General features: G+C 39.5%; 1 protein-coding gene across 5 annotated transcripts in view; it reads left to right on the forward strand.

Annotated features, from left to right (window-relative positions):
• Window positions 1-16,730, forward strand: part of znf423 (zinc finger protein 423) — a 292,736-nt gene that overhangs the window by 118,706 nt on the left and 157,300 nt on the right. For 3 of the 5 annotated variants that reach the window (XM_061970270.2, XM_061970272.2, XM_061970269.2), the window contains one exon: window positions 3,756-3,776. The exons of the other annotated variants lie outside the window; for them this stretch is intronic. In XM_061970270.2, coding sequence (XP_061826254.1) covers window positions 3,756-3,776 — 21 coding nt within the window. The remainder of the gene's footprint in view (window positions 1-3,755; window positions 3,777-16,730) is intronic. 5 annotated transcript variants of the gene reach the window in all.

Genomic DNA, 16,730 nt, shown 5'->3' on the forward strand with positions numbered 1-16,730 from the left:
CACACTTAATACTTGCTCTTCCTCCCTGTTTGTCTCGACTAAAACACGGCGAACATGAAGCGGTGTCTGCTCCAAACATGGACTCTCTGACCACATACTGAGCAACATGGCTTCTCCCCCTTCTGCTGAGTCTAATCAGTGCAAGTCAGCAATTAGCATAATGTTTGTGGTCAGTCAAGCCAACCGTGTGTTTTCCTTCCGGCTGTAACCATCTTCTCTCATTTATCTTTAAACTCGAGCAGTGCGGTGGAACCCGTTTCAGTCGACAAGTCGTCTTAGTCTAATCAAGTGGTTGTGTTCTTCTTTTTTACTAAAAAGTGACTCGCACGCTTGACAGCTTTTCAGATCAAAATGTGTTAGAACATGAATAAATGTTTAAGATGGACTAGGGTTGTCCCGATACCAAATGTATTTTGATACTTTTCTAAATAAAGGGGACCACAAAAATAGCATCATTGGCTTTATTTTAACAATAAATCTTAGTGTACATTAAACATATGTTTATTATTGCAATTTAGTCTTTAAATAAAATAGTGAACATACGAGAAAACTTTTCTTTTATTAGTAAGTAAGCAAAAAAAGGCTCCTATTTGGCTGCTGTCATATGCAGTAACATATTGTGTCATTTATCATTCTATTATTTGGTCAACATTATGAAGGACAAACTGTAAAAATGGATTATTAATTTACTTGTTCATTTACTGTTAATATCTGCTTATTTTCTCTTTCAACATGTTCTATCTACACTTCTGTTCAAATGTAATAATCACTTATTCTTCTGTTGTTTGGATACTTTACATTAGTTTAGGATGATACCACAAATTTAGGTATCAATCCGATACAAAGTAGTTTCAGGATCATACATTAGTCATAATTTAAGACCTCATGTGTCCAGTATTTCCTGAGTTTATAAACATAATATATATATTTTTCAAACGAAAAAAGATGTGATGCTAAAAAATATCGATGTAATCATAGTAGTATCGCCTAGATACGCTTCTTTACTTGGTATCATTACAGTGGATGTCAGGTGTAGATCCACCAATGGCGTTTGTTTACATTGTGATGCCAGTGAGCTACGGTGTGGTGGTCATAATTTAAGTCCTCATGTGTCCAGGGACGTATTCCCTGAGTTTATAAACATAATATAAATTTGGTTTTGTAATAAATATATATATTTTTTCTAATTTTTGTTTACTTTGCCAAACTTCTCACTCACAAGTCACGAGGCTCACTGTGCATGCTTCCTCAGTTTTGCTTTCCGCCCACTGGGAAAAAGATTGTGAATGAGTGAAAAGAGGGCTTTGTGTTTTTAGTTAATTCTACTGGTCAAGTCAAGTCAAGTCAATTTTATTTACGACAACTTTTAAATTGAACCAAAATGCTTTACAGGTTAAAAAAAGCATAGAGCAAAAAAAAAAGAAAAAAAGAAAAAAAAAAAAGAACATGAGCAATGAATGAGCTGAACAAGATAGTGCAAAAGCAATACAGTAAAAGGGGTCAAATAAAAAGTAAAAATTTGCTAAATAAAAAAAAATAATAATAAAAGCGCTCAGATGCTAAGAGCGATGCACAGAGTGAGATGTCTGTCTCCCCGTTTGAAGCGAGAGACGGGGAAACGCGAAGCTCAACAATTCTGATTGGTGAACATGTCACTCAAATGGCGGTGACAGCAGGGAAAAAAACAACAACTCTTGCAGTTATGTTGTCGCGCTGATTAAAACCTTGATGTCGATTAATCGTGCAGCCTCATTAAGACAAGCCGCCAATCCCCAAAAACATTCCGCAGTTTGCAGCCAGCTAGCAAAACAGCGCGCGGGGAAGTGCTTGATGAATCAATTTCGGCAAACATTACAACACAGGCATGGTGCTTGGTATCAGAAATCTCAGTTTGGATCTCAGCAGGTTCGACTGGACATTTCCGATCCGTAAAGTATGCTGGTATCTGAATCAGATACCGATACACACACATACCCCACCCCCCATTCCAACGCCCTTGACGCGAATCCCTTAGGGGTGATGGATGGCTGGGCAGCGCCTGAAGAGCTGCAGCCTACCATCGTAGCCCCCACTCCCTCCCCTCTGTTGCAAGTCTAGAGATGTATGTTGTAATATGTATATATGCTTTGCTGTGGAGGATTTTTTTTTCCCACTCTAGATTATATTTTTTTACTCATCCTCTCCCAGCGTTGACCTTTTTCCCATCTTTTACGGGGCGCCTTGTGGCGACCCATCAGTGTTCCTGTTCTGTAACCCTGTACACTGTTTGTTTGTCTAATCTTGAACGGGTTCGTGCTGAAAACAAAGTTTCGTTGTACTTGTGCAATGACAATAAAGACCTACCTACCTACCTAACTACCATACTGGATCGCATCGGCCCCATCCGTAGTTGCCAGACATGGTCTTTGATTTTGCCTACAACCCATACTTGCCAACCCTCCGGGAGACTCCCGAAATTCAGCGGCTCTCCCGAAAACCTCCCGGGACAAATTTTCTCCCGAAAATCTCCCTAAATTCAAGCGGACTCACGTCCATGCGGACCTGAGTCCGCTAACCCACAATATAAACAGCGTACCTGCCCAATCACGTTATAACTGTAGAATGATCGAGGGCGAGTTCTTGGTTTCTTATGTGGGTTTATTGTTAGACAGTTTCATTAACGTCCTCCCAGTGCGGCAACAACACAACAACAGCAGTCACGTTTTTGTCTACCGTAAAGCAGTTCGTCTGCCGTAAACAACAATGTTGTGACACTCTTAAACAGGACAATACTGCCATCTAGTGCATTTGATGAAAGCACTTTTGTGCGTGCCACACAGCAATGCATCATCAGATGTTCAGCATGGTTCGAAAAATAGTGACAGAGAATAGAACAAGGATGGACAATTCAACCCTTAACTCAACAATGAGTAGATGAGTGTTATGTGTGTGTATATGTGTAAATAAATGAACACTGAAATTCAAGTATTTATTTTATATATATATATATATATATATATATATATATATATATATATATATATAATAAAATAAATATATACTTATAGCTAGAATTTACTGAAAGTCAAGTATTTCATATATATATATATATATATATATATATATATATATATATATATATATATATATATGAAATACTTGACTTAGTATTTCGTCAAGTATTTCTTATATGTATATATATGTATATATAATAAAAGAAATATATATTTATAGCTAGAATTCACTGAAAATATGTGTATATATATATATATATATATATATATATATATTGATATATACATGAAATACTTGACTTAGTATTTCGTCAAGTATTTCTTATATATATATATATATATATATATATATATATATATATATATATATATGAAATACTTGACTTGGTGAATTCTAACTGTAAATATACTCCTCCCCTCTTAACCACGCCCCCAACCCCCTGCCCCGCCCCCCACCTCCCGAAATCGGAGGTCTCAAGGTTGGCAAGTATGCTACAACCTCATACATCAACTAAATTGAGTCAAGTAGACTTAAAATGTTTCCATTGTTTTGTTTTTAATTATTGTTATTTTTCTCCAAAATGTATTGGTCCACTCGATGACACGCTGTAAATTTGACCACCACATATGACCAGGCCTTAAACCCCCAACCTGTGCCTCCCCTCCCCCATAGACACAGGACATTCCCAGTACCTATTACTAACCAAGCCCGTTCTCTCCTCCGCTCTCCCCAACCCCACCTGCCATCGGGACGGCCTGTAGAAGAGCCCACCTGTCGGCAAGGTTTGTCCCCTCTATGTCTCACCCTCTGAGCAAGGCAGCAAGCACTCAGGCTGTCTCACTGCCCGCCCATCCGCATCCCATTAACCGACATTGAAAGCACATATTTTCTGACTTGTTCTGCACAATCCCAGTCCAGTATGGTACACCCGCCACACTGCATGATGTGGTAAAGACACCTGAAAGTCAAAAAGCATTGCAGAGACTTTTTTTTTTCTCTCCTTAAGAGACGTGCCATTTGAAACATCAACACATTGAGAGAGGTGATGCTACTTAGATGCATTATGGCCACTTTTTGGCACAATTAATCCTCCACTATTCACTCTCCCAATCCCAGCTGCATGCCTCATTGTTCTTCCCACTTCATACACCCACTCACACACACACTCACACACACATTGTGTGCCCGCTCACTTTGATCCAAGAAAGCTAATGATGTGTCTTTAGGATGAGCTTTACCTACCTACAGTATTTCCATTAATATAGTCCATTAACGCTAATCACTCTAATGACCCACAACTCAAGGGTTTATTCCTAACTGATGCTTTTAGTATGGCTTAGGGTTGTCCCGATACCAATATTTTAGTACCGCTACCAAAATGTATTTTGATTACTTTTCGGTACTTTTCTAAATTAGGGGGACCACAAAAAAATGGCATTATTGGCTTTATTTTAACAAAAAATCTTAGGGTACATTAAACATATGTTTCTTATTGCAATCCAAGAACAATTTTGTCCTTAAATAAAATAGCGAACATACTAGACAACTTGTCTTTTAGTAGTAAGTAAGCAAACAAAGGCTCCTAATTAGTCTGCTGACATATGCAGTAACATATTGTGTCATTTATCATTCTATTATTTTGGCAAAATTATAAAGGACAAGCTCTAAAAATTAATTATTAATCTACTTGTTCATTTACTGTTAATATCTGCTTATTTTCTGTTTCAACATGTTCTATCTACACTTCTGTTAAAATGTAATAATCACTTATTCTTCTGTTGTTTGATACTTTATATTAGTTTTGGATGATACCACAAATGTAGGTATCGATCCGATACCAAGTAGTTACAGGATCATTCATTGGTTCTCGTGTGTCCAGGGACATATTTCCTGAGTTAATAAATATAATATAAATAAAAAGAAAAATGATTTTGTGACAATAAAAAATATTGATGTAATCATAGTAGTATTGCCTAGATACGCTCTTGTACTTGGTATCATTACAGTGGATGTCAGGTGTGGATCCATCCATGGCGTTTGTTTGTTTGCATTACTATCGCTTCCTCCTACGATGTGTAGTGAAACATGTTTAACTATTCCTTGTCCTGCAGGGATGATACTTGTAAGAAACTTACTTTATTTGTCTGCATGGTAGGCTTTAAGCCAGACCTGGGAAAATTAAGGCCAGGGGACCGCATGCAGCCCGTTAATTTTTTCAACCTGGCCCGCTGGACATTCCCAAATAATTTTTTTAGATCTTTAAGATGGAAAGTGTAGCTGCCATTACGATGTGCAGTGATGTTTTCTAATGACCGTAAGTCTTAAACTGTTCAAAGTATTTCAATGGTTGGAATCTGCGCTTTTGCATGATATACTAGTTACTATGGTAATCTAGTGAGTTACTATGGTAATCTAATTAGTTACTGTGGTAATCTAAGTCACAGCAGCTCAGACGAGGCACCAAGCAGTGTGGGTGGGGAGTGTTTCCACAGAGTGTTTCCAGAGCGGCCAGCCTGAAATGTGGGTGTCAGGGACAGACGTGGAAGGAGATTTTTACAACAAAGTTCTAAAGCTTAGTGACATATCAGATATATCAGATTGTTGGTGGGGGTTTTTTTTTACCCTTCGCGTTCATATTTCGCTGTTTTTGTTGCGTTTCGCTTGATGGTAAAATATGTCGATCGAGAAGGGGTGTGACGTTCATATGTTGTCAATATTCAGTGTTTTATCCTTCATAGTTTAATATTGTAAATCACACATTCTTTATTTTCATGTACATTCTGGGTAAAAAAAAAAACTTTTAGCATTCAATCAGACATTATTGTGAGGTTTTGTATTAGTGTTCCTAAATATAGATATACCGGCCCCCAGACACATTTTTTTCTCTAAATTTGGCCCCCTGAGTCAAAATATTTGCCCAGGCCCTCTTTAAGCTACTATAAATGTACAATTGAATGTAAAAAATTATATTTTGACTATGACTGTGTCACGCCAAATTTCTTCCCCCTACAAAAACCTCCCCTCCCATTTACTTCCGGGGTCATTTCCTCTTACTTACGTCATTTCCTCTTACTTACGTCATTTCCTCTCACGTCATTGACAGCGATCGATAGAATCCAAATCTCCTGAAAATGGTGGTGTCACTGAATGACATTTGTCTTTATCTTTCCCAGGGGACTGTCAAACACCAGCAGGCTTCGAAAAATTCCAGGCGGAGTGTTAGGGAAAATGTTAGGGCCGCTGCTGGGAACTTCTGTCTTCGTGGTAACGTGCAAAAAATATTAATTAATATATAATACTGTTAAATGTCTGTACTTTAAATCAACATTATTGTTGAAACCATTTCACTAATATTAATTAATATATAATCAGGAATATCCTCAAGTTAATTTGTCCGATTAATACAGACGTTTTGTTAACCCTATATTATAAAAAAAATTAAAAAAAACAAGTATCCTTCCAGCAACGGGCAGTCAAAGCCGAAGTGTTATCGATCGCTGTCAATGACATAAGAGGAAATGACCTCGGAAGTAAATGCGGGGGGAAGGTTTTTGTAGGGGGAAGAAATTTGGCGTGACAACTGCAACGATTAGTCGACATTGTCGCCGACAATTATATTTGTGGACAATAATTTTAGACGTCACAACTCATGTTTTTCCGGGCAGAAGCGGGTCAGCACCGCCACTCGCGAAAACATCGCCAGTGATAACATGTAAAGTGTGAGAACATTTCCTCTTACTCTGGTTAAAAACATGAATATCTTGTTTATTTTGCAAAGCGGACTTTGTTTTTATGGCAGTAGATCTGTGATACGCCAGCATTTTAAAGCAGAGGCATGATGTCAGACGTCTAATGGGAGGACGTAGTCTCAGCCTCTGTAAGAGTGTCAGCTTATGCCTGGCGAGCTAGCTAACAAGTGTGAGACAAAGTTGTGTGTAATATAATTTTCACTATCATTTTAGCCAAAGTTAGGCAGCTGAACTTTGTCTACATCAATCCAAGTACTTTTTAAAGCAGCGTCAATTTGCAATGCTGTAAAAAAAGGGGCAGAATAACAAATGCGAAGTGTGTGCGCAGGCACCAATGCGAAGGTATCATAAGATTAAACATACAATCTAATAAATAGCCAACATTTTCAGAATTAATCAAAGGTACAATTATACAAATTGAGTCTATTAGAGCAGTGTTTTTCAACCTTTTTTGAGCCAAGGCACATTTTTGTCATTGAACAAATGCGGAGGCACACCACCAGCAGAAAACATAAAAACATTCAACTCAGTAGCTGATATTGACAATAAAAAGTTGTTCTCGCAAGTTTTGGATAAGAATTCAAACCATAACCAACCATGCATGACTATAGCTCTTGTCTCAAAGTACTGTCACATCACGCTGTGACTTATTTGGGTTTTTTTTGGTGTCTTCCTGTGTGTAGTGTTTTAGTTCTTGTCTTGCGCTCTTATTTTGGTGGCTTTTCCTGTTTTGTTGGTATTTTCCTGTAGAAGTTTCATGTCTTCTGTACATTGTTGATTGTCATGTCATGTTCGGATGTAATTTGTGGACGCCGTCTGCTCCACACGCTGTAAGTCTTTGGAGTTATGTACTTAACAATAATGGAAGTATAATTGTTTGCATATACCGTATTTTCCGCACTATAAGCCGCCCCGGGTTATTAGCCGCACCTTCAATGAATGGCATATTTCAAAACTTTGTCCACATATAAGCCGCCCCGGACTATAAGCCGCGCCTACGCTGCGCTAAAGGGAATGTCAAAAAAACAGTCAGATAGGTCAGTCAAACTTTAATAATATATTAAAAACCAGCGTTCTAACAACTCTGTCCCAAAATGTACGCAAATGTGCAATCACAAACATAGTAAAATTCAAAATAGTGCAGAGCTATAGCAACATAATGTTGCTCGAACGTTAATGTCACAACACACAAAATAAACATAGCGCTCACTTTCTGAAGTTATTCTTCATTCGTAAATCCTTCGAATTCTTCGTCTTCGGTGTCCGAATTGAAAAGTTGGGCAAATGTGGGATCCAAAATGGCCGGTTCCGTCTCGTCGAAGTCATCGGAGTCAGTGTCACTGTTCAGCAGTTCTGTGAATCCTGCCTTCCGGAAAGCTCGGACCACAGTTGTGACCGAAATATCTGCCCAGGCATTTACGATCCACTGGCAGATGTTGGCGTATGTCGTCCGGCGCGGTCTGCCTGTCTTAGTGAAGGTGTGTTCGCCTTCGGTCATCCATTGTTCCCACGCCGTTCGCAGTCGTGATTTGAATGCCCTGTTGACACCAATATCCAGCGGTTGGAGTTCTTTGGTTAATCCACCCGGAATGACGGCGAGTGTTGTATTTGTGTGCTTCACTTGTTTTTTGACACCATCTGTGATGTGGGCGCGCATAGAGTCGTATATCAACATGGACGGAGCTGTGTGAAAAAAGCCACCCGGCCTCTTTGCGTAAACTTCCCTTAACCACTCGCTCATCTTTTCTTCATCCATCCATCCCTTCGAGTTAGCTTTTATGATGACGCCGGCTGGAAAGTCTTTACAGATAAACACACAAAGGAAATGAAACGAAAATCCGCGCGCTTCTTCTTCTTCCGGGGGCGGGTGGTTGCTTACAGTAGAAGAAGAAGCGCTTCCTGTTCTATGGGGGCGGGTGCTTACCTTGGCGGTTGCTTGCGTAGAAGAAGAAGCGCTTCCTGTTCTACCGGGAAAAAAGATGGCGGCTGTTTACCGAAGTTGCGAGACCGAAACTTTATGAAAATGAATCTTAATATTTATCCATATATAAAGCGCACCGGGTTAAAAGCCGCACTGTCAGCTTTTGAGTAAATTTGTGGTTTTTAGGTGCGGCTAATGGTGCGGAAAATACGGTAGTATATAAATTGGTGCAAAGGTTTAACACGTGTACTAGGATATTTCACATGCCTTTACTGTGTATATAATTGAACAGTGTTTATGTTGTGTACAAGGTGTATTTATAATATGTTGTGCAGAGGAAATTTCATAATTTTTGGAAGTTCATCTTGTATTTGACATTGTTTATAGAGTTAGGCGCAATAAGTGTTCAACTTCAGCCTAAACCCTTTGGGTCTGCAACATTTTCAATTTATGAATGTACAACTGTTTGTTTATGTAAAACCGTTTGTTTATTTTGTTGACCACTGACCGAAAAAATAATAAACTCACTAATCATCACACCCATTTATAAAAAAAAAAGCATTCAAAAAATGAACTTACACTTGCATCGCATCTCATCAGCTTGACAATGAATGAATGAATGAAATAAGTTTATTTCGGTCATATAATCAACCATCAACCATTAACCATTTTGTGTGACCAGTTTAAGAGTACAGACTATACATATACAGTATAACAATCATACACATTTACACACAAAAGGAAAAGAAAAAGCATGACCGAAAAAGGAATAGGCTGAAGCCAAAGCTTATATTTGCCTATCCTATATCTTCACTGAAAATAAGATTACCTGGAACATCAATGTAAAAAAAATAAAATAAAAAAAATAAAAATCAATGGGATGAAAGTAATTGTTACTATATTTTATCATTTTCAATTATCTCACCTTTCAATGTTTTCTTAAACCTTAACAAAGAAGTACATGTCTTCAACTCATCACTGAGCTTGTTCCACCATTTAACTCCTAAAACTGAAATACTGTCATGACTTGGTCTTGGGTGTTAGCTTTTCCGGGATGCAACGGAAAGTTGACTCGGGCGAGACGGGAATGAAGGTACATGATTTATTTTAATATATAAAAAAAAAGTACAAACGAAAAGCGCGCACAGTGGCGGAGAATAAACTATGAAACCAAAAGACTGTGGCAAAAAAGTACAAATGAAAAGCACGCACAGTGGCGGAAACTATGAACAATTAAACAAAACACTAACTGTGGCTTAATAAACAAAAACTTACTTGGCATGGAACCGGCATGAAAAAAGAGCAGCAAGGATCATAAGGGTGTGGAGAGTGTGCAGAAGCATATATGGGGAGGTCGTCAGAACAACAAACTGAAAAGAATGAACTTAAATACTATGGACATGATTAGTGAAAGCAGGTGCGTGACTCAAAACGTGAAACAGGTGCGTGACGTGACAGGTGAAAACTAATGGGTTGCTATGGTGACAATCAAGAGTGCACAATGAGTCCAAACGTGGAACAGGTGAAACTAATGGGGTAATCATGGAAACAAGACAAGGGAGTGAAAAGACAGAAACTAAAGAGTCCTATAACTAAACAAAACATGACTTAAAACAAAACATGATTACACAGACATGACAAATACATTTGTTTTTAATATTAGTTCTTGCTTTACCTATTTCAAAAATCAATATCCCCCGTAAATTATGGTTTTCTCCTCTTAATTGAAACAACCTAAGAATACAAGCTGGAAGGCTGTTGTTCTTTACTCGAAACATCATTTCCATTGTTTTTAAAAACACAATATCTGAACATTTTAACACATTAGAACTTATAAATAATGGATTGGTATGTTCATAGTAGCACGCTTTGTGTATTATTCTAATGACCCTTTTTTGAAGTTTAATTATTCGGTCTATGTTTGTTCTATAAACATTTCCCCAAACTTCAACACAATATGTTAAATATGGAAAAATAAAAGAATAATATAACATATGCAGACATTTCTTATTCAGCATGTGTTTTACTTTATAAAGAATGGCAATGGATTTGGATAGTTTTCCCTTTATATATTCAATATGCGGTTTCCAACATAATTTATGATCATTGTGTCCAATATTTTAGAGACAAAGATTGTGAATGACCGACAGGACAGTTCACGTTGTTCGTTTACTTCTGCTGTTGAATAAACACGCCCGGGAGCGGAGAGAGCGAACCCTCTTGCACCGAGAGTACGTACTTGGTTAATGACAAACTGTTGTTCCTTTCAGGGAGTGTGTTGTTGAGCAGTGTATCAGCTGGTGTGTGTTTGTGCATGAATACCCGCAACACTGTTTATGTCTGTGTGTGTGTGTGTAAGTGTGTGTCCTGATAGGCCAGGTCTGGCCTGCTTACTTTGTGTCACTGAAGACTTAATGAGGCGAGTAAGAAGCTTTTAGAGTGAAAGGAGGTGGATAATGCGGTGCACGGGATCATTTATGTGTGTGTTTGGCACTCGCTCGCAACAATGCTGTTTTCTTCTGCCCTCTTGCACCTGAACTAATAAACCCCGCGCTAATCTGCCCCCTTCTTTCCTCCTGGTGTGTGACTTCACTAATGCTCCGTACTTAAGAAAACACTTTGGCTCGCCGGTCTTAGTAGAAAGTGATATCACAACAATCACGGGGATATTTCCGATGTCAACAGCGAGCGTGTCCGAGCTTACTGAAGTCTTACGAAACTGGGCGGGGAAAAAAGGTACTTAAGGAACGTGAGTAATCCCATCATAGGCACCAGCGTCCAGTCTAAGGGAGTCTGGAGCACCACAGGAAATGACTTGGGGGTCTCGGCGGAGTCTGTTTGAATCAGTTGTTGTTTCTTGAAAAATGGGCATTAAAAGCTTTTTTTTAATTTATATATATATATATAGTGACCTCTATTTGCACTCACTACCAACTAAGGGGTTTACTCCTCAGGTGTTTGCATTCATTTCCAAGTGCAGTGGAACTTTGAACTCATCTCTCTTCGCGTTTACACAATTTGGCCGAAGAAAAGAAACGACTCAAGTCTTTGAAAAACTTAAGAGGCCAAACCATTAACCTATGAGATTGTAATCTGCATTTAAAACAATTCCTTCAGGTCTAGATTAGAGATGTCCGATAATGGCTTTTTTACCGAAATCCGATATTCCGATATGGTCCAACTCTTAATTACCGATTCCGATATCAACCGATACCGATATATACAGTCGTGGAATTAACACATTATTATGCCTAATTTTGTTGTGATGCCCCGCTGGATGCATTAAACAATGTAACAAGGTTTTCCAAAATAAATCAACTCAAGTTATGGGAAAAAAAGTGCCAACATGGCACTGCCATATTTATTATTGAAGTCACAAAGTGCATTATTTTTTTTTAACATGCCTCAAAACAGCAGCTTGGAATTTGGGACATGCTCTACCTGAGAGAGCATGAGGAGGTTGGGGAGGGCGGGGTTTAGGTAGGGGGTAGCGGCGGGTGTATATTGTAGCGTCCCGGAAGAGTTAGTGCTGCAAGGGGTTCTGGGTATTTGTTCTGTTGTGTTTATGTTGTGTTACGGTGCGGATGTTCTCCCGAAATGTGTTTGTCATTCTTGTTTGGTGTGGGTTCTCAGTGTGGCGCATATTTGTAACAGTGTTAAAGTTGTTTATACGGCCACCCTCAGTGTGACCTGTATGGCTTTTGACCAAGTATGCATTTTTTCACTTATGTGTGTGTGAAAAGCCGTAGATATTATGTGATTGGGCCGGCACGCAAAGGCAGTGCCTTTAAGGTTTATTTACTGAGAGAGCATGAAATACGCTCCTGTACTTGGTATCATTACAGTGGATGTCAGGTGTAGATCCACTCATGGCATTTGTTTACATTGTGACGCCGGTGAGCTACGGTGTGTAGTGAAGCATGTTTAGCTATTCCTCGTCCTGCAGGGATGATACTTGTAAGAAACTCACTTAAATTTGTCGCCATGGAGGCGAGGATTAGTGATTTAGAAGTAGCTAAAACACTGCCGACTGCGGCTGGACGTTAGCCGCTAGCCATGTCTTAAAGCACCTCTTCCTGAGGGCGTTTCAGTGTTATAACTTCACCTTTATCTTTAGTTTTTAAGCCAAAATGCGTCCGTTCTCCCTTTTCTGTCTACACACTGTGTCTGCTTGTAAGTACTCTGTGATTGTGCGCTGCCGAACATGCTCCTCTGCTCGTAAAACAGGCATGACGGTGTGATGACGACGCGCCGTCATGCCCGTTAAAAACACTTTATAGAACCGAATATGATTCATGAGTACCGTACAACCCTACTACACACACAATTCTTATTTAAAAAAGACCATCCGCACCACTTTTCAATTTCACATGCAATCTTTTAGTAAATCACACACAAATAGTACACGCTATTTTATACATTGCTCACGCTGTTTAGCGTGAGATATTCAGATCTTAGCAAATCAGCGTGTGTGGATTAGCCTTCAAATTCCCTCAAGGTCGACGGGTCTGCAATCCCATGCTAAGATTGTGTACCGTATTTTTCGGAGTATAAATCGCTCCGGAGTATAAGTCGCACCTGCCGAAAATGTATAATAAAGAAGGAAAAAAAACATATATTGTCAAGTCTGTGTGATCATGTTTTGTTTTGGTTATGTTCAGTTTGGTTTTTGGACCCTTTGTGCACTCTTGTTTTTTTTTTTTCCATGACAACCCATTAGTTTTTACCTGTCCTCATGTCACGCACCTGTCTCACGTTTTGCACTCGCGCACCTGTCACTAATCATGTCACTGTTATTTAAGCCTGTCTTTTTCTGTTGATCGTCCTGGTGACATTATCCGTACTACCCCTGTTACGCCATTGATCACGTGTTCCATGCCATACATTCCTGCTCTGTCAGGTAAGTTTTTGTTATTAAAGGGGAACATTATCACCAGACCTATGTAAGCGTCAATATATACCTTGATGTTGCAGAAAAAAGACCATATATTTTTTTAACCGATTTCCGAACTCTAAATGGGTGAATTTTGGCGAATTAAACGCCTTTCTAATATTCGCTCTCGGAGCGATGACGTCACAACGTGGCGTCACATCGGGAAGCAATCCGCCATTTTCTCAAACACCGAGTCAAATCAGCTCTGTTATTTTCCGTTTTTTCGACTGTTTTCCGTACCTTGGAGACATCATGCCTCGTCGGTGTGTTGTCGGAGGGTGTAACAACACGAACAGGGACGGATTCAAGTTGCACCAGTGGCCCAAAGATGCGAAAGTGGCAAGAAATTGGACGTTTGTTCCGCACACTTTATGGACGAAAGCTATGCTGCGACAGAGATGGCAAGAATGTGTGGATATCCTGCGACACTCAAAGCAGATGCATTTCCAACGATAAAGTCAAAGAAATCAGCCGCCAGACCCCCATTGAATCTGCCGGAGTGTGTGAGCAATTCAGGGACAAAGGACCTCGGTAGCACGGCAAGCAATGGCGGCAGTTTGTTCCCGCAGACGAGCGAGCTAAACCCCCTGGATGTCTTGGCTCACACCGTCAAGAGAAGAATATCGACCCTAGCTTCCCTGGCCTGCTGACATGAGGGTATATCTACAGAATATATTAATTGATGAAAATTGGGCTGTCTGCACTCTCAAAGTGCATGTTGTTGCCAAATGTATTTCATATGCTGTAAACCTAGTTCATAGTTGTTAGTTTCCTTTAATGCCAAACAAACACATACCAATCGTTGGTTAGAAGGCGATCGCCGAATTCGTCCTCGCTTTCTCCCGTGTCGCTGGCTGTCGTGTCGTTTTCATCGGTTTCGCTTGCATACGGTTCAAACCGATATGGCTCAATAGCTTCAGTTTCTTCTTCAATTTCGTTTTCGCTACCTGCCTCCACACTACAACCATCCGTTTCAATACATTCGTACTCTGTTGAATCGCTTAAGCCGCTGAAATCCGAGTCTGAATCCGAGCTAATGTCGCTATAGCTTGCTGTTCTTTCCGCCATGTTTGTTTGTGTTGGCTTCACTATGTGACGTCACAGGAAAATGGACGGGTGTTTATAACGATGGTTAAAATCAGGCACTTTGAAGCTTTTTTAGGGATATTGCGTGATGGGTAAAATTTTGAAAAAAACTTTGAAAAATATAATAAGCCACTGGGAACTGGTTTTTAATGGTTTTAACCATTCTGAAATTGTGATAATGTTCCCCTTTAATGCCACAGTTAGTGATTTTAGTTTCATGTTCATAGTTTTTGCCTTTGTGCTAGATTTGTTTTCATTAACCAAGTTTGTACTTCCGCCCTTTTGCGCGCTTTTTGTTTATTCCTTTTGTTAGTGCTAAAATAAAGATGTCCTTACTCTCACGCCATGTGCGATCCAGCTTAACTTGCATCTCGGGAAAACAAAACCCTCACAGTCCACACGTATTGACATATATAAGTCGCATTTTTTGGGAAATGTATTTGATAAAACCCAACACCAAGAATAGACATTTGAAAGGCAATTTAAAATAAATAAAAATATAGTGAACAACAGGCTGAATAAGTGTACGTTATATGAGGCATAAATAACCAACTGAGAACGTGCCTGGTATGTTAACGTAACATATTATGGTAAGAGTCATTCAAATAACTATAACATATAGAACATGCTATACATTTACCAAACAATCTGTCACTCCTAATCGCTAAATCCCATGAAATCTTATACGTCTAGTCTCTTACGTGAATGAGCTAAATAATATTATTTGATATTTTACGGTAATGTGTTAATAATTTCACACATAAGTCGCTCCTGAGTATAAGTCGCACCCCCGGACAAACTATGAAAAAAACTGCGACTTATAGTCCGAAAAATACGGTATCGTCATTAGTCATATTGCTCTCATTCAAGCACTTGATAGAAAAAGGACAACACCTCATTTCAATCAGGGATGTTGGGGTGCTGGTCTGCACCGACAGCCCGCCCTCCTCCATCACGTCTTCCATCCCTCCCTCCGTCATCCATCCTTTTTTTTTTTTTTTTCCCAACGTCCCTTCCTCCCTCCTTCCCTCCTTCCCTCGCCACCTGGAGCCAGCGAGCCGTGACACCAGAGGGAGGGAGGGAGCGGCGATGAAGGGACGAGGGACTGCAAGGAGAGCATCACAGAGGGTTGGATGAAGGAGAGGAGGATGGAAGCTGACTGGAAATGACGTGAGATCAGAGGTTTGCTGTGAAGGGGATGGGTCATCAGTAAATGTTAAATTAAAAAAATGGTCCTTTTAATAAAACACAAAGATTCAAATCCTACATATGCAAGACAACTGCTCGAGTCAAATGGAAATGGAAGTCATGTACAGCACCTATGCTGAATTATTATGTTCCGCTTTGTGTGTGTGTGTGTGCGTGTGTGTGTGTGTGTGCGTGTGCTGTTGTGTTTTGAAAACCGGGAGCACGGAGGCGCCCCTCCGAGAGCTCATTTTGTCATCTTCTCGCTTGATTTACTTCTTTCTTCTGCTGTTTATTACCAGTCATTACAAGCTGTTGTGGAAACCTAATAGGACACGCCGACAAATAGACAGGAGAGACGTGCGCGGTGAAGTCACACCAAGTGTCGCGTGTGTGCTTGTTTTACCTCTTTGTATGTATCGCGCCGATTTACTTGACTTGTAGATATATCGTGACTTGTGTGTCGCTTGGATTCAACACTTGCTGATTACCATGACCTGGATAACTTAGAATCCACACAAACACGCGTATAGCTAACCCAATGGGTACTAGGGTTGTCCCGATATCGATATTTTAGTACCTGTACCAAAATGTATTTCGATACATTTCTTCGTACATAAAGGGGACTACAAAAAATGGCATTATTGGCTTTATTTTAACAAAAAATCTTAGGGTACATTAAACATATGCATACCTGCCAACTACTCCGGTTTTCCTGTAATTAGTACGGTTTTCATCAACTTATTCGGGTTACGGTTGCAGTGATGAAAAATACGGTTTTTCATTAATTAAATTTTTTTTTTTTTTTTTAAAGTTTTATTCACGAAATCGCGTAACAACAATGACAATCGACACTGCTTCC

The sequence above is a fragment of the Nerophis lumbriciformis genome, linkage group LG10, assembly GCF_033978685.3.
Source record: "Nerophis lumbriciformis linkage group LG10, RoL_Nlum_v2.1, whole genome shotgun sequence".
Lineage (NCBI taxonomy): Eukaryota > Metazoa > Chordata > Actinopteri > Syngnathiformes > Syngnathidae > Nerophis > Nerophis lumbriciformis.